The sequence below is a fragment of the Eptatretus burgeri genome, chromosome 5, assembly GCF_056783735.1.
Source record: "Eptatretus burgeri isolate ZD-2024b chromosome 5, Ebu_testis_v1, whole genome shotgun sequence".
Lineage (NCBI taxonomy): Eukaryota > Metazoa > Chordata > Myxini > Myxiniformes > Myxinidae > Eptatretus > Eptatretus burgeri.
In genome coordinates this window covers 17,989,390-18,008,858 of record NC_140965.1, presented here as the reverse complement: position 1 = coordinate 18,008,858, position 19,469 = coordinate 17,989,390, and the positions used below count along the sequence as shown (strand labels likewise).

The following is a 19,469-nucleotide window of genomic DNA, read 5'->3' as shown; positions in this document are numbered from 1 at the left end:
CACAGCTTTCATGCGTCTTGGCATGCTCTCCACCAGTCTTTCACATTGCTGTTGGGTGACTTTATGCCACTCCTGGCGCAAAAATTCAAGCAGCTCGGCTTTCTTTGATGGCTTGTGACCATCCATCTTCCTCTTGATCACATTCCAGAGGTTTTCATTGGGGTTCAGGTCTGGAGATTGGGCTGGCCATGACAGGGTCTTAATCTGATGGTCCTCCATCCACATCTTGATTGACCTGGCTGTGTGGCATGGAGCATTGTCCTGCTGGAAAAACCAATCCTCAGAGTTGGGGAACATTGTCAGAGCAGAAGGAAGTGAGTGTTCTTCCAGGACAACCTTGTACGTGGCTTGATTCATAAGTCCTTCACAAAGACAAATCTGCCTGATTCCAACCTTGCAGAAGCACCCCCAGAGATCATCACCGATCCTCCACCAAATTTCACAGTGGGTGCAAGACACTGTGGCTTGTAGGCCTCTCCAGGTCTCCGTCTAACCATTAGACGACCAGGTGTTGGGCAAAGCTGAAAATTGGACTCATCAGAGAAGATGACCTTACTCCAGTCCTCTATGGTCCAATCCTTATTGTCTTTTGCAAACCTCAGCCTGGCTCTTCTTTGCTTCTCATTGATGAAGGGCTTTTTTCTACCTTTGCATGACTGCAGCCCTGCCCCGAGGAGCCTGTTTCGAACCGTCCTCGCCGTGCACTTCACCCCAGTTGCCGTTTGTCATTCTTTTTGTAGGTCACTTGATGTCATCCCACGGTTGTTGAGTGACATTCGAATGAGTTGGAGGTCATCCCGGTCAGTGGAAAGTCGTTTTCGCCCTCTGCCAGTCTGTAGCTTTGTTGTCCCCAATGTCTGCTGCTTGACCTTGTTCTTATGAACCGCCATCTTTGAAATTTTAAGGATGGAAGCAAAGTGACGCTCACTGTATCCTTCTGCCAGTAAAGCCAGAATTGAACCCTTCTTTTCCTCACTCAAAACTTTTCTTTTCAACTCTTTTGGCATGGTCAATAGTTGTTTTTTGATTCCAATTACTTTTGAGGTACTACAAGCACTGTTTTTGCCATCCAGCTGGTCCTATTTCAAGAGGATAGTGATGGCCACAGCAGTGGTTTTTATACTTTTCCTTGTTAAATAAGATTCGGTTCAGGTGATCACCTAATCAGTACCTCACTAAGTCGAATGAGGTGTGCCTGTGTTGGAATTCAACAGACACTGGAATGGAATAGCTGCCATACATGTGGAGATGCTGATTTAAAATTTTTTTGGAGTGGTCTCTTATTTTTTTCCAGAGCTGTGTGTATATATATATATATATATATATATATATATATATATATATATATATATATATATATATATATATATATATATATATATATATATACACATATACATATATCATGCACTCATGTGGTTTTTCTCTATACCCGAGTCCTCCCATCAGCGTGAAACAGCAGGGACTGGGATTCATCAGACCAGGCAATGTCCTTCCAATCCTCCAGTGTCCAGTATTTTCATTTCTTATCCCAATGCAACCTCGGGTTCTTGTTTTTTGCTGAAAGAAGTGGAACTCTGTCTGGTCATCAGCTGCCATACCACAATTGTGTCATGGTACGATGAGTTGTGCATTATTTTATGGGTCTTTCGGCACCAATATTGTACTGGACTGTCAATTGACTAACTGTAGCCCGTCTGTTGCTGAGCACAATTCGTGTCAGTCTCCTTTGGCCTCTTTCATAAATGAGCCATTTTCGATCACTGGCCTGCCATTGGCTGGAAGTGCTTTGGGTGGTGGACCATTCTTGATATACATGGGAAACTGTTGAGTGGGAAAAACTCAGCAGCATTGCAGTTCTTGACACATGCAAACCAGTGCACTTGGCACCTCCTACCATACCCCGTTCAAAGGCAATTAAATATTTTGTCTTGCCCATGCACCCTCTGATTGGCACACATATACAATGCATGTCTCAGTCGTCTTAAGGCTTAAAAATCCTTCTTCAATGTGTCTCCTCACCTTCATCAACACTGACTGAAGTGAATTTAACAGGTGCAATCAATAAGGGACCAAAGCTTTCACCTGGATTCACCTGACCAGTCTATTTTATGGAAAGAGCAGGTGTTCCTAATGTTTTGTACACCGAGTGTATAAAGCTCTTTATAACCACAAACTGACTCACTGATTCACTGACTGACTGATACTAAAGTTCGGGTGACGTACTTTCTTTCCGTAGTGACGTAGTACTTTCCGGGTGACGTAGAAAGCTGAAATTTTGCGTGCCAATGGACATCGAAGCCGCTACACAGAAAAAATATCACTGAACTATTGGAAAGAATAGGCAAATGAAAATATAAATAAATGAAAATAAATAAATGGAAAAAATGCAGGCGAGTGGCCCAAGACAATGGGGGAAACATGGTAATTTTTGTTGGTGACAGACATTGAAGCTGATTCACTGGAAAAATTACAGAACCATTAGAGTGTCCATCAATGAAAATATAAATAAATGAAAATAAATAAATGAAAAAAAATATATGGAAAAAATGCAGGTGAGCGGCCTGAGACAATGGGGAAGCATAGTAATTTTGTGCCAATGGACATCGAAGCCGATACACCAGGAAAAATCACAGAACCATCAGAAAGCATCTGTACATGAAAATATAAATAAATGAAAAAAAAAAGAGAAAATAAATAAATGAAAAAAATATGTCGGTGAACTACCCAAGACAATGGGGAAACTTGGTTCGTTATTGCTTAGAATGTCTAATATACAGTGGTGCCCCCAGAATCTGAATTTAATTCATTCCAAGAGGCTCTTCGGATTCCAAAACTATTTTCCCAATAAGAAATAATGGAAAGTGAATTAATCCGTTCCTGGACCCCAAGAAAACCCACTTTCAAGACACTTTCAACTGAAATTGCCCATGTTTAAGGTAAAATAAGATTAATAAGGCCTAGGTCACATTTGCCACGGCGGCCGTGGGGTCTCCAAAATCTACGCCATTAGCAATTATACGGCGGCCGCAGTATTTCCACGGTCACACAATGTAGCAGTCACATATGTTTTTATTTTTAGGGGAGCTGCACGGCGTATTTATAAATTGTGGAGACCGAAAACGTGGGGTTGCCGTACGGTCTTTGATTTGATGACGCACGGTGACCTTAGGGCGTTCCTGCGGCAGCCATAGAATTTTAAAGGCAGACGCAAGGTGCCCGCAAGGCGACCACAGGGGGGCCCGAAGGCGAACGTGCGGCCAGACGGACGGTAACGAGCGGGTTCATTATTATTATTGTTTTTTTTACCAGTTTTTATCTTGCCAAAACGAAGTTTTTGCAAGATATGTTAGTCAGCTTGTATGTTTTTTTTTTTTGTTTGTTTGTTTGTCTGTAATTATGTATAAAAAATTCTGCAGAGCAGTTATCATTGGAAATTTTTGTAACTTCGCATATCAGAGGCCTATAGAGGTCCCTTTCAGTGCACAAAAATTTGAAGGTCAAGGTCAAAGGTCAAGGTCACTTTGTCGCAAATCAGGGGAGTCGACGAAACCCTTATTTTTTGAGTAATTTTGATCGGATCGTCTTCAAACTTCATGGGAATATAGTTCATGGTCTGGCGCTCAGCTGATTAATTTTTGGTGGCGATTGGCCTTGACCTTCATGGTTAGCGCCTCAGGTCAAACATATTTGACCCCAAGATCAAATTTTCAAGTTTTAGGAACCATATCGTTTAATACCTCAAATTGAACACCTCGATGAGTGCTTTCTAGATATGTGAAGCTTGAGACATTATGACGTCATTTGGTGATGTTATGAGGAAAACGCATATTTTTCATGGTTACTCTGGAGAATGATTCTCATCGGAATCTCTCGTAGGCAGATATTCCTCAAGGAATCGCTCCTGGTGGATAGCAGCTCTGTTCACCTCAGTGTGACCTTAAAGAAGTCACATGTGGTCACCTTTTGGCAAGATACGGGTCACCCTGCGGGTGACATTGTTTTTATTTTTTTTGTTTGTCTGTAATCACATATAAAAAATTCTGCAGAGCACAGTTATCATTGGAAATTTTTGTAACTTCGCATATCAGAGGCCTATAGAGGTCCCTTTCAGTGCACAAAATTTTGAAGGTCAAGGTCAAAGGTCAAGGTCACTTTGTCGCAAATCAGGGGAGTCGACGAAACCCTTATTTTTTGAGTAATTTTGATCGGATCGTCTTCAAACTTCATGGGAATATAGTTCATGGTCTGGCGCTCAGCTGATTAATTTTTGGTGGTGATTGGCCTTGACCTTCATGGTTAGCGCTTCAGGTCAAACATATTTGACCCCAAGATCAAATTTTCAAGTTTTAGGAACCATATCGTTTAATACCTCAATTTGAACACCTCGATGAGTGCTTTCTAGATATGTGAAGCTTGAGACATTATGACGTCATTTGGTGACGTTATGAGGAAAACGCAAATTTTTCATGGTTACTCTGGAAAACAATTCTCATCGGAATCTCTCGTAGGCAGATATTCCTCAAGGAATCGCTCCTGGTGGATAGCAGCTCTGTTCACCTCAGTGTAATCCTTAAAGAAGTCACACGTGGTCACCTTTTGGCAAGATACGGGTCACCCTGCGGGTGACATTGGTTTTTTTTTTTTTTTTTTTGGGCTTGTCGAATTGCTACGGCGAACGTAGAAATGAAAAAAGTTATAACTCTGCGTTATAATTCCACGGCGACCTTACGGCCTGTAAAATATAGCCATACGACGTAGGGCCACCCTGAGGCCACCTCAGAAACTCTGCAGCCGCCGCACATTTCTATCAATTAAGAGGGCGTACGGCCGCCGTATCCTCGCCATAGAGCAAATGTGACTTAGGCCTTAATGACCTTTTCTGAGTCATGATTCTTCTTCCAAGCATGGGGCTTGAGCAGGAGCGTTGTCGCTTCTTCCATCAGGTCTGGATGCAGCTCCGGCCTATCAGTGGCCATTGGGATCTAAAACGTAAACTGTTCAGCCTGGTGGAAGTATGTAATTAACCATGAAGCACCAAATGGTGTTTTATATCCCAGTACACTCTGTGGAGACACAAACGTGCCGTTTTCAGCGCACGGTTCCACGGAGATAATCAAGAGGTGAAGCGATTGGGTGACGCAGCATCACGTCACTACCATGCTCGCGAAAAAAAAGGTTGAGCTCGTTAAAGCCGATTAGTCAGAGGGTTCATTGAATGAGTTCGCTTCATGACAGGTTTTCGCGCTTTTATCGCTTCTTTATTTTTCAGAATCCTACACACAGTCGATTTCGGCAGCTCGAACATGGCAGCGAGATCAGACACACGCGTACCGCTCTCATGCTTAGCGATAAGTTATTTCTTCAACTCAATTGCCATTCTCACGGACTTCCTCTTACTCCTATTTGCTTCACTGCTCTTCTTGGTTGCCATGGTGAATGCACAAGGGTGATAATTGAAGAAAAAAAAAACAGCACAAATCAAGGTGAAAACACGAGGTAAAGTAGCGATCGACACACAAGAGATGCTTTCACGAGTACTTCCACCGACAAACTGAATGAACAAAGCGCGAAGATGCAGGTCGAACAGGCGGGGGAGACAGGTGAACAAACATGAACGTCACGTTGTGTTCGGTTTTCGAAAATGTGTTCGGTTTTTAGGGCAAATTTTTCTCGAAAAGATTGTTCGGATTCCAATTTGTTCAAACAATGGGGCGTTTGGATTCTGGAGGCATGACGGTATAAAGCTTTCTAACCACTGTCTGACTCATTCACTGACTGATATTAAAGATCGAAACCTTTCGGGTGACGTAGAAAGCTGAAATGTTGTGTGCCGATGGCCATCAAAGCTGGTACATTGGAAAAATTCACAGAATCGTCAGACAACATCCAAAAATGAAAATATAAATAAATGAAAAAAAATGACAAAAATGCAGGTGAGTGACCTGAGACAATGGGGAAGCATGGTAATTTTGTGTGACAATGGACATCGAAGCTGATACACCAGGGAAAACCAAAGAACCATCGGAAAGCATCCGTAAATAAAAATATAAATAAATGTGAAAAATGAAAAATCAATTTTAGGTGAGCGACCTGACAATGGGGAAGCACAGTTCGTATGCTTACACAATATGTAAGCACACCCCCACTAGTCTATTATATGAATCTCTTTCTAACCACTGACTGACTGATATTAAAGATCGGGACCTTCCGGGTGACGTCGAAGCTGAAATTTTGCATACTGATGGACATTGAAGTCGGTACACCAGAAAAAAAAAAAAAACAATCGTTGGACAACATTTTAAAATGAAAAAAAGATGCAAAAATATATGCAGGTGAGTGACCCGAGACAATGGCGAAGCAAGTTAATTTTGTGTGCCGACAGACATTGGAACCGATACACCAGGAAAATCACCGAACCATTGGAAAGCATCCGTAAATAAAAATATTAAGTAAATGAAAAAAGAAAAGAAAAATCAAATGCAGGTGAGCGAACCAAGACAATGTGAAAACACGGTTCATATGCTTACACAATATGTCAGCACACCCTGTGAGTAATATATAAAGCTCATTCTAACCAGACTCACTGACTGATATTAAAGTTCAGTACCTTCCAGGTAATGTAGAAAACTGAAGTTTTGCATGCTGATGGACATCAAAGCTTATACACTGGAAAAAAAAAACATCACAGAACCACCAGAAAGCATCCCGAAATGAAAATATAAATAAATGAAAAACAAATGAAAAAAAATGCAGGTGAGTGAGCCGAGACAATGGGGAAACACTGTAATTTTGCATGTCGACGGACATTGAAGCCGATACACTTGGAAAAATGAAATTACAGAACCATTGAAAAGCATCCCTAAATGAAAATAAAAATAAATGAATGAAAAAAATAAATGTAGATGAACGACCTGAGACAATGAGGAAGCACAGTTCGGTATTGCTTACAATGTGTAAGTTTAGCCTGCTAGTGTATATATAAGATTCTTTTACGGTTGAACCATTGCGCCTAGAGGCCCTAAATTTTGGGTGTGCATGCTTCAGAAACTAGGCAAGGTTTTAAGCTACCCCCCCCCCCCCGAACAAGGAAATCCTCGGTCTGTATGCTTGGGTTGGTCTGAAAATCTGAAGGAAAAAAATGGCTTGGCTAATCTGCACCAGATTTTGCATACGTGCTGGGGGTGCCCAGGGTCAGGTCATGAACAAACAAACAAAAACATTGCCCTCTTTGTGAGGGTGGAAAGCCCAATTATGATTTCCACCTGTATGGCTGGGCCAATCCACATCAAATTTTGCATATGTGCTGGGGGTAACCAGGGTCATGTCATGGGCACAACGCACCCCTCCCCCCACTCCTTTGCCCTGCCATGCAATTTTCTGTATGTGTTTGCATGTTTGTAAATGAAGAAAATAGCCTCAAAGAAGGAAATGAGGCCATTTGGCCCATCATTGCTGTGGTGCACTCTCAGGTTAATTTTTGCTCCATCTTTAAACATCAATTTACTGGTGTCAATAACCTGATCTTGATTGGGTAACCCAGCTTGGGTGGGGTACACAGCGCTGCATGGGAAAAGAATATGAAGGGGTTCCGCCACATGTTGTGCATTGAAAACGTTGAAATCCTATAAATATTTTGAAGTGTTTGTGTGTTTGTTTGTACTTGTTGTGCTTGTTTGAACAGCTTGGTTACTCTTTCATGGCTGAACCATAGCACCTTGAGTTTGGGTGTTGGTACTTCAGAATTTGGGTTTAAGGTTTTAAGCTACCACACCTTTACATCTGTTTAGAGGCCACCAAAGTCCACAATAAAGTGTATATTGGGATGTGGGGTCAGGCAGGCACAAGGCAACCATCATGAGGCCAAAACTCCATAGCTATTAAATGTCCGACATTGCCGAAACCACCGCCAGGAAAAGCTCACACAGTCAGGCAGAGTCAGGCAGCGCCGGGTATCCCTCCCCCCACATAGCCCCACTAGTTACTCATATTTATTTCTGTAATCATGCATATTAATGTTTTTAGGTTGTTATTGCAGCTAATATACATCATTCTTATGTCCCTGGAAGTAGTGCTTCTACCCCGGAATTAGCACGTGGCACGTGGTGTTAAATCCATGTCAATGACGATTAAAAAAAAATAGTGCAATGGCATTTGGGTTCGATGTTGCAAAACATTTAGCACCTGCATCGACATCTCCTTGCATTTTTTCCATTGAAGCTTCAACTACGTCAACCAATTTATTTGTGCCCCAGAGGAAGCTCATTGTGAGATGCAACAAAGCCATGTTTCGACACAAAGGCAGTTCCATAGGGTCTATCCAAATGAAAGTATTTCACAATGCAAAACCATCAACCATATTTTGTTTATCGTTGAGAGACACTGCAAGTGTTAACTAACCAAATTTAAATGATACAGTGGTCGAAAACATTCAGTGAGTACACCTAACAAGATGGAGGGTGCAAGAGAGGCTTCACAGGCTTCTCCAAAAACGTCGACATGCTGACTTGCACAGCTGATGGGAATGTCTGGCACAAACGTTGGGAGAATCATCCACAATTATCTGAAACTGTATCCAGAGAAGAAATAGTTACTGCAGCACCAGACCAGAAGAAAAGAGGTAGAGGTTGTAATTTTACACTGTTCTCTTGCCCACACTGATTGCCTATAAAAAAGGACAGGAGGACACCTTTTTGACAGTTGGTGATAGCTCCTGACGGTTGGTTACAGCTCTTGATAGCTCCTGACGGTTGGTTACAGCTCCTGATAGCTCCTGACGGTTGGTTACAGCTCTTGATAGCTCCTGACGGTTGGTTACAGCTCCTGATAGCTCCTGACGGTTGGTTACAGCTCTTGATAGCTCCTGACGGTTGGTTACAGCTCCTGACAGCTACTGACGGTTGGTTACAGCTCTTGATAGCTCCTGATGGTTGGTTACAGCTCCTGATAGCTCCTAACAGTCGGTTACAGCTCCTGATAGCTCCTGACGGTTGGTTACAGCTCTTGATAGCTCCTGACGGTTGGTTACAGCTCCTGACAGCTACTGACGGTTGGTTACAGCTCTTGATAGCTCCTGATGGTTGGTTACAGCTCCTGATAGCTCCTAACAGTCGGTTACAGCTCCTGATAGCTCCTGACGGTCGGTTACAGCTCCTGATAGCTCCTGACGGTTGGTTACAGCTGCTGATAGCTCCTGACGGTTGGTTACAGCTCCTGATAGCTCCTGATGGTTGGTTACAGCTCCTGATAGCTCCTAACGGTCGGTTACAGCTCCTGATAGCTCCTGACGGTCGGTTACAGCTCCTGATAGCTCCTGATGGTTGGTTACAGCTGCTGATAGCTCCTGACAGTTGGTTACAGCTCCTGATGGTTGGTTACAGCTCCTGATAGCTCCTGACAGTCGGTTACAGCTCCTGATAGCTCCTGATGGTTGGTTACAGCTCCTGATAGCTCCTGACGGTTGGGTACAGCTCTTGGTAGCTACTGACGGTTGCTTACATCTCCTGATAACTCCTGACGGTTGGTTATAGCTCCTGATAACTCCTGACGGTTGGTTACAGCTCCTGATAGGTCCTGACGGTTGGTTACAGCTTCTGATATCTCCTGACGGTTGGTTACAGCTTCTGATATCTCCTGACAGTTGGTTACAGCTCCTGATATCTCCTGACGGTTGGTTACAGCTCCTGATCATTGGGTACAGCTCCTGACCATTGGTTACAGCTCCTGACCATTGATTACAGCTCCTGACGGTAGGGGACAGCAGCAATGGCGGTTGGTGACAGTTGGACCATCCCTACTGGTTCTACTCGGTAACTGGGCTCTTGGCGTACTTGATACTCAGTGTTCCTGATTCTTGGCGTACCTGATACTTAGCATACCTGATTATTGGCGTACCTTCTTATTGCCATCCCTGGTTCCTGGGGGTGACGATGTGACGTCGATTGGTGCCCGTTTGCGGGTGGGTGCACTGCAAGGCAGGGCATTGGCAGCGGACTAAGGCACGCTCACACATTTTGGGTCATTTTAGTTGAACCACGACGATTTCTGCCTTGGTAAGCCGAGACCAGATTTCTTTTCCCCCTAAATGATCTGCTCGGTACCCTTGTCTCGTGTTGAATTGTGAAGTAAGCCATAGTGAAAAGCATTGGCTCTGTCTCTTTTTCTATCAGTGCCTGATTAATTCTTTATTTGCTTGTGATTATTTTGATTGATTGATCATTTGAGTGATTTTATTTCCTCCATTTACACCACAAGGAAATAAAAAGTTGTTCAGTTTATTTATTTTTCTTAATAATAAATTTCTTGTTGATGTTTCAACCTGTCCGTGCTATTAATTTCCTTCCATTGATCCTGTATTGTCCGAACCTGGATAGAGTGGGAGATTATAATACCCAAACTAATTAACCTGTCATAGTCGGCACACACCATCAGTAAATGCTGGGCCCGCCTTACTTTAGATCTAATCAAGATAAGATTGGTGCAACGCCGAGGACGCATTCCCCAGTCAGGAGGCCACGTGACCTCCAGTTAAACAGCAAATTAGACGGTGGACACTGGAACTCATGGTTAACTGATTGGCGTTCATGGTTGTTAAGCAACCCACCACACCATGAAGTCAATTGTGAGCGGTGGTCCCAGGTCCAGTTCTTCCGAGGAGAAACGAGAATTAACCGTCGAATAATACACTCGGTACCCGTGGTCGTAACAATATATATGTATGAAGTTTAATTATACAAAAATTGTGTAGGTTGTACGATGCTTGTACCATATCTATCATCATTCTCACAAAAAGGACTTCACAATACACCCATAACTACCCTCTGCTATTTAGTACACTGTATGCAATACCAGGTATTTGGTACAAATTAAATTTGGGAATTTCCATGACAATTTTGACAAACCATATCCTACCCTCTCTCTCTTTGTAATTTGTCTTTTATGCTGCCATATATATGAACAGGTTGTGGTTGATAACCTGGGGGAAGCTGCAGAGATGTCCAGTGGGGATGGTCTCTGGAGAGACGTGGAATGTGTGCTCGAGGTTCGTCTCAATGCTGTACTCTCATAACTATGTTGTTTTTCATGCTTTTTCAAGTCTCATGAGTTAGAAAGATATGGTGTGCACAAGGTTTTATTAAACAACTCTCCACCTACTATCTATACTATTTATTTAACAGACAAGTAATCTCAGCTTCATAATCAGTAAATAATTAATCCAGTCCCTAAGGTCAGCAGAACTGAAAAACGAACTCAGAGCTTCTCAAACATTCACAAAATTGGAACATGGAATGTAAGGTCGATGAATCAGGGAAAGTTACATGTAATAAAGAGAGAGATGTAGAGAACAAGAAGTGAAATTTTGGGGATAGGTGAACTTAGATGGACTGGTTGAGGGCAGTTTCAGTCTGACGATTACAAAGTGTTCTTCTCTGGTCATGAAACCTGTAAAGAAATGGAATGGTGGTGATTTATAAAAAGTTGGCAGGGCCAGTACTGGAATACAACTCAGTCAATGACAGGTTAATATCAGTGGTTGAAAGGACATCCAGTGAACAGTACCATCATTCAGATATATGCTCCAACTTCTGCAGCAGATGAAAATGTGGAGGAGTTTTGTGGAACGTTTCAGTAATTGGTAGAACAGAAGCCTAAAGGGGATGTTTTAATGATAATTAGAGACTGGTATGCAAAAATTGGAGAGGCAGGAGCACCAGGGATTGCAGGAAAGCACAGAATTGGTGTCTGAATTGAGTCAGGGTAGCGAATGCTGGAGTTCTGTGTGGGGAATGAGCTCGTAACAGCAAACACATGATACAAACAACCCAAGCTGAGATTATACACATGGACTTCACCTGATTGGCAACATACAAATCAGCCTGACTACGTTCTAATGAATAGGAGATGAAGGAGTGCTGTGCAACCTGCCAATACACTGCAAGGTGCAGATTGTGGGACACATCATGAAGTCCTTGTGGCAAAACTAAAAAGGTAAAATCAAAATCAAAAGCTCTGACCAAATATGACCTTGAAAAACATATCGAAGCAATATGCACTAAAGGTTAAAAAAACAACAACTGTTTTCCAAAGCTGGACTTGGTTGAAAGAATGCCAGATAAATTGTGGCAAGATGTTGAAGGCATTGAAAAAGAAAAGGCCAAAAGCAACATCCAAAAAGCAAGCAGAAAGAAGAAGTCTAAATGGCTTGCAAAAGATGCAATAAATATTGCAGACAGAAGAAGAGAGATGAAAACCAAAGGCGTATCAAGAGAGGACATTTAGCAGATATACAGACTTCCAACGACAAGCTTGGAAATACAAAGAGGAATATTTTGAAAAGGCATGCATCGAGATAGAAAAATCTATTTTTAAAGATCACAGAGATTGTAGGAGAGTTGAGGTCTAGGATTGGGGTCCTCAAGAGTAGAATAGCAAAAGATTTGACAGAAGAAACACAAGTGAAAATAAATGGAAGGATTATACCGAAATTCTATACAAACGAGATGGCCATATGATGGCGACCTTCGAAAAAAGAGAATATGACCAAGAACCGATCGTGACAGAATGTGAGGCACGTACGTAGAGCTCTGAAAGAGCTGGCAAATAGAAAAGCACCAGGTGTTGATGAAATTCCCATAAAACTCTTTAAGGTAGTTGGGGAGGAAGCAATCAACATTAGAAGAGTGATCTCGGCACAGATCTGGAGTAGGATTGTGTGGCCTAAAGAGTGGAATCAGTCGGTCTGCAAGGGAATATCAAAGTAAGTTGCATCTCTGTTTTAGAGGATATTGCAAAGCTTTCCATTGTGTTGATCATGAATTGATGTGGATAATTTTGAGAAAGATGGGGATGTCAGAGCACCTGATATGAGAAGCTGCAGTAAGAACAAAGTGTGGAGAGACGGAATGGTTTGGAATTGGAAAAGGGGTTAGAGAGGGGTTCATTCTCTAATCCTACATGTTCAATCTGTATAGTGAGTACAAAAAGAAGAAATCAAACTTGGATGACATTGAGGCTGGAGTCAGAATTGGAGGACGATGTATCATCAACCGAAGGTATGCTGATACTAATCTGTTGGCAGAAAGTATGGATGTGAGTCACGTACATTGAAGAAGGAAGGAAGGAAGGAAGGAAGGAAGGAAGAAGATTGCCAGTTTAGAAATGTGTTTTTGAAGGTGAATGTTACAGATTCCATCGACTGCAAGAAAAAAAAACAAATCTGTGCTTGAAGAAATGAAACCACCATGAACATAAGAAGCAATGATGCTAAAAGATAAACTGTCACATGTTGGATACATCATGTGTGCAGAAAACGAAAGTCTGGAGAAATCAATCATGTTTTCCCTATGGTTGATGGAAGAAGTGGAAGAGGCAGACCTTGTACGCGCTGGATGGACAAGGAAAACGCCACAACCTCGATGTTTCTGCCAGAGCTTTGGGAACCAGTTCAGGGTAGGGATGTTTGGAAAAATCTTATCATGAATGTCACTAGAAGTAGGTCACAACTTGACGGAACTAGGCAACTGGACAATCTCGGCTTATTGTGGGGTGGCCGGGGTTTTCTCCAGTTTTTCACGAACTAGTTGGCTATGCCCGACATTCATCTGAAGGTGATTTGAGTTGGAATTAGTGCTTTATTCAGCGTGACGGTGATAAATTCACCTACTCTTCACAAAATAAACTGTCGAATCTTTAACGTCTGCTATTTATATGTAAGCAGATGGGACACTCTGCCCACTATCCATCCAAGGGACGTCACACTTTTTGATGCCCTGTCGACAAAGCACCAATTGGACAGTTTATAGACAGGTCAGGAATCTTACTCAGGCTAAGTCCACGACCTATGCAGTATCCCGATAGTGCAACAACTTCACCATCCACTCACAACTTGCTACAATATTTAAATTATTATTGAGAGTCTCTCTTGCTTTTTCATCCTCTGTACAACTGTGCATGCAGGAGAAAGACGACTTGGGAGAAATCATGTTTTCCTTGTGCTACCTTCCCACGGCCGGTCGGCTTACCCTGACTGTAATCAAAGGGCGGAACCTCAAGGCGATGGATATCACCGGAGCATCAGGTGAGCAGCACATGTGAATCATGTTTGTTAGCATTTGGTTTGTTAGCATTTGGTTATGTGTTCCTCTGTCACGTGTGTGGGTAGTTCAGCCTCATTGAGAGGCATAAAGGATGTTATGCGTGTACTTTCACACAAGGTATCAAGATCATTGGTATTTTTAGGATCATTGGTATCTCCCGCAGTGGGGTTGAGTCTTTGGGTCTCTCACTCTCTCACCGTAAGCAGGTCGGTGGTCATTCTGTCTTCTACCATCTCCTCTCTGGTCTCACCCCCTCTGCTCTGTCTGCCCCCCCCCCCATATTTCCACAGGGCACTCAAGGTCCACCAGCAACCCCCTTCTGGTAAAACTACTAAAATCACGAATCACTGGTCACCTTCACTCTTTCATTCCTCTTTTTTCCCGCCTTTGGAATAAACTCCCACACTCTCTTCAATCCCATTCTTCCCTCCAGGTCTCCAAAACAGCTGTTCACCACCACCTCTTATCTTCCCTCATCCAAAACCATGATCTTTTCTACCCTCGTTAATCCACTGCAAACCAACCTCCTTCAAATTCCCTGCCTTCCTTCCCGAAAGTGCCCTGTCATGCAAGGTCCTGAAAGTCCCTGTTGTTGTCCACCTTGTTTACCCCATGTTCCCCACCCCATCCCTCTCCCTTCCACAGATCTCTTAATGTCTCTGTTCCGCATTGTTTTGTCCTTCCCTCCCCCGCCACTCTTCTCTCCTGCCCCCCTTGTTGTGCGTTGTGTGTTGGCTCTCATACGAGCCTCGACAATATATACACACACACACACACACACAACGAGAAACCACTTTGAAAGAGTTATGAGACCCACAGCAGTTTAGTTGGGCCTTGTGGGATGTCCTTTCAACTTCAATAATATTAACCTATCAGCAATAGTCACAAATCGATTCACCAATGAAGGAGAATGGATTTCAGGTGATAGTTGAAAAGTTTGAGTTGTACAAGTGCAGATAGACTTCTTTAACGTACCAAATTATTGCCATTACCTGGGACAAAACATGTTTTCCATGACATTCCACTAAAGTCTGAAGATGATTTGGACAAAAATGTCATTTTTTGAAGGTTCTGCAGATAATTCACCATAGGATCTTTAACACCTACTTATGCTCATTGACAGCACACCCAGCTTATGTTCATCAAATGGACAGCGCACACATTGATGTATCACCCTACCTGCAAGACATCAGGGTGACAGTTTATAGCTGGGCCAAGATTCAAACCCACTCATGACAACTACAGAAATTTGTACGCATACCTGCATGCTATACTTTGAGTCCAGGCACAGACACAATACAGTCAAAGTCACCAAAAAGATAATCCCTGAGCAGAGAAAATCAGCAGACCCGTCCCTTTGTGTCCTGAACGACGGTCATGATAATGATTTGATCATCATGTTTTTTGTTTATACATGATCGAGGCTCATGGAAGAACTAGAGCAGAATGGAAGGGAATAAAATGGAAGAAACACCAACGGCAGAGTGTAAGTGAGAGGGAGGGAGAGAAGGACACATGGGGGTGAAGAAGCCGCCCACAAGCTGAATTAAACACAGCAAGAAGAGGAAGGGGGAAAGAGGGGGATGAAACAGAAAAGGAAGAAATCAACCGACAACTAACAACCGAAAAGAGGAGAGGGAGCAAGGGGAAAAAATTGCAATAACTTGGAAAAAGGGAGTGATTGGGAATGTGGTTATTTGGGGTCGAAGAGATCATGAGTATGGATAGGGGATTACCCGAGGTCATGGTGAACAGCTCTCTTGGAATCCCTGGAGGGAAAAATAAGACTGAACAGACCAGGGAAGTTGTTTCCACAGGTGAGAAAAAAAGAGGAACAAATGAGCGGAGGTGCTATATGAACGCAATGATGAATGATCAAAGGCACCAAGAAAGACAGCGCTAACTGAACACAATGGTGGATGAGGCATGAGTTTACGAGTCAACTAAAGATGGAGAGAATGGGGGGATGGAAAGCAGACTGGGAGAAAGGTGTTTGGAAGCAAGTATGTGGGAGGATTGAACGTTTTTTAAAGGTTTAAAATGATGGAGAGAGAGAGAGCTGGTGGAGAAAAAGAAGAAAGTTTTATTTTTGTCGTTTTAAAATGTTTTTTAATTTGCATTCAACAGAAGGTATGAGAAAGGAGTTAAAATGGGGGCGGGGGGTGGGGGGGGGTAAATAATGGCACAGAGATGATGGGGGCACAGCGAGTGGGTATGGGACACAGTTGGGGTGTAAATCGCTCTGTACGAGTTTTCATTTCTCATTTCGTTGAAATCCATAAATCCCAAGAACACAATTTTCTGTCCTTTTTAACCTCTTATCGATAAATCACGATTTAAAGCCAGACTCCGTGGGGTAATGGTTAGTGTCCACTCTGAGTTTGGGAGGCTTGAATACCAGCCAAATGATACCAATGACTATGAAACAATGAAAAAATGAAAGTGTGACATCACGGGGTCCAGGAGGAAGCTTAATGAGTTCTGACAGACTAAATCCTGTTGAGTTGTCCCATGTGTATTCCCACTAACAGATGAAGACAACAGATGTTCCACATAGATCTATCCTTCGTACCATGACCAATGTTCACCACCATCATATGATCTATGTCGACCATGTATTTTGGGAAACAGTTAGGAGGCCATCGTTTTCACTTTCCTTTCTATTTTAAATCTCCTTCCTCAGTGTGTTCAATCACAATCTTCGCTCCAAGGCTTCGAGTCAGCAGGTCATCCTCCATTCCTACCTGTGATCTTTCCTCTCATTACCCCTCTCCCACCCTTCCTTTTACCTCTTCTCATCTCATTAAAGGTTGCTATGTTCCATTTGTTCTACTCTTCTCCTCCTGCTCCTGCTCCTGCTTGATCACTTGCTTTTTGTTTCCACATGTTGACCCTCACCTCTCTCTTCCATGAGACAAGACCTTGTATGCATTGAAACTCCAAATAAGCTGTTCTGAGCATTTGCATTGACACACTCTATCAGAGTTAATCCATCAGAACCATACTCTGTAGAGAGTGTTGGTGCTGCCGAAGCAGTCTCCTGGGCTATTGGCCACAATCCTGGACAGGTCAACACTCTGATACAGGATACTCAAATAGCTCAATTATCCCAGCAAGCTGGTACTCATTTTGCCAATCCCAGACAGATAACAGGCTGAGCCAACCCTGCCTGGTATTAATTCAACAGCCCAGCAGGATTTGAACTTCGAACCCTCGGATCTCAAGCTCACCACCCTAACCATTAAGCCAACACCAGGTATCGTGTTAATGCAAACAGAAAAACAATTGCAAAGATTATAAAATTTGACTTTCTCTATAAAATATTTGGTTTACAAACAAGCTGATGTACTTCGTGTGTTTTTTCTAACCATTTCCATTGGCGTGGATGATTTAAAATCTCATACAACTCATCCAGCGTTCCTGCCGAGGTAATGGATCGAAAGACTGAGGATGTGCTTGACAAGTTGATGGTCTTGGATGGATCTAATGGTGTAAAATAACTGCTCTGTTTCACGGTAGATCCTTACGTGAAGGTGTCACTAATTTGCGAGGGTCGTCGTCTCAAGAAAAAGAAGACTTCGACAAAGAGGAACACCCTGAACCCGGTGTACAACGAGGCGATTGTGTTTGACGTTCCCCAGGAAAGTGTGGAGCAGGTCAGCCTGCTGGTCGCTGTTGTTGATTACGACAGGTATATCAAACGGTATTGTTCCTTCTCACTTCACTCCTGTTGCTTTTTCACTCAACCATCCGTCACCACCTCATTCACCTGCATCCCACTTCCATCACTGTAAAAGTAATCTGGCAAATAGACAACCGATTCAAATGTTATATGGAGACCTATAACACATCGGTACTGCAGCATCTTGGAGATTGGCAAAGAAATTGAACAGAAATCACAAAGATCATTGTGGATCCAAGCACACCAGGGCTGACTTGTTCAGGGTGCCAATGAAGCTCTCGTTTGGCACTTTCACACTGTCTCCTTTATCCTTGTAGTATATTTAACAATGTGTGAGACTTTTCTGAAAACAAATTATCAATCTCCATCATCATGATAATTAATTAAAGAATGCATTATCTTCATCTAATGCACAGAGGTTTCACAATCCCCTTCATGAAACCCTCAAACAATAATCATGTCCAACCACAGTGGGAATCTTCAGAACATCTCCCAAGTTGTAAGGCAAGAGGGATTACTCATATTGTCACCATGAAGTAACAATATTGTGCACATTATTACAATGAGGCAAGATAAGCATTGTGTAGATTAGAGTGAGAACAATTTAATAATGGGATAACTCGAGCTGCTAACCCACACCTTCACTTAATGCGAATATATCTTATATATTATTTCCGAGTTTGTGGTTTCGTGTCGTGCTATCTTAGACTTTGTTGTGTGCTCGAGTAATGTGATATTTGGCTTACATTATCTGAAAGACCATATGAGGTGCATGGTACTAAAAAAAGTAAATAAAATGGTTCTGAAACAGTGAAATTGTATTCCACTTACTGCATTAAAGTAAAATTACTACTGATACTCTGCATCAGTTCCATTCTCAAACACACCCACCCCAACATGTCACGCAGAGCGTGGGTTATGCTAGTATATATATATATATATATATATATATATATATATATATATATATATATATATATATATATATATATATATATATATATATATATATATATCAACAAGACGGTAGGCGGACATGGGTAGTCCGCTACCGAATAGAACCTGACGCGTTTGCCCGTTCGATGGGGAATGACCTGAGGATTAAGCACAAGAAAATTCATGATTCTAGCTTCAAGGGTTAATGCTGCAGATTGTTTTTTCGTTAAAATGCCCCCACATTTAGAGGTTTTATGGCCGTTTCTAGGCAACGGAGGGGTCCATAGCAACGGTTCTTTCTCACACATAACTAGGACATACGATGAATCTACCATACCAGTTTCATGTATATCTGACTCATAGTCTCTGAGATATAACGAACTTCGTTTTTTTTATTGTTTTCGACCAGGGTTCATTCAAAGTCCATCTTCTCCGACAGTTTTCATAGGATCCAGCTGGAAATTTTTGACAATATGGCTGAATGTACTGCCTACAGTCGCTCGTGGCCCGAGTTTTGATTTTCGAAAAAAAATAATTTTTTAAAATTATTTTTAGAAAATTTCAAAGTCCCGTTGGTAGGCAACGAAAGGGGCGTAAGCAACCAGTACCAACGTGGCACAACGAGGTCATAAACTGGTCCTACCACCCAAATTTCATCCAAATCGAACAACTGCAAGGGAGTCAAAAAACCCCGACAAACACACACACGGACAGACCGACACCACGACCAACAAATAAGGGTATAGATAGATAGA

At 42.4% G+C, this 19,469-nt stretch overlaps 1 protein-coding gene and 1 long non-coding RNA gene across 4 annotated transcripts in view; one reads left to right on the top strand and one right to left on the bottom strand.

Annotated features, from left to right (window-relative positions):
• Window positions 1–19,469, top strand: part of LOC147025943 (synaptotagmin-10-like) — a 184,791-nt gene that overhangs the window by 146,868 nt on the left and 18,454 nt on the right. For all 3 annotated transcript variants that reach the window (XM_085880868.1, XM_085880866.1, XM_085880867.1), the window contains 3 exons: window positions 10,961–11,041; window positions 13,957–14,077; window positions 17,616–17,787. In XM_085880868.1, coding sequence (XP_085736994.1) covers window positions 10,961–11,041; window positions 13,957–14,077; window positions 17,616–17,787 — 374 coding nt within the window. The remainder of the gene's footprint in view (window positions 1–10,960; window positions 11,042–13,956; window positions 14,078–17,615; window positions 17,788–19,469) is intronic.
• Window positions 1–19,469, bottom strand: part of LOC147025944 (uncharacterized) — a 43,192-nt gene that overhangs the window by 23,024 nt on the left and 699 nt on the right. Inside the window, exon 2 of the long non-coding RNA XR_015058065.1 lies at window positions 15,183–15,275. This is a non-coding gene — a long non-coding RNA (uncharacterized LOC147025944). The remainder of the gene's footprint in view (window positions 1–15,182; window positions 15,276–19,469) is intronic.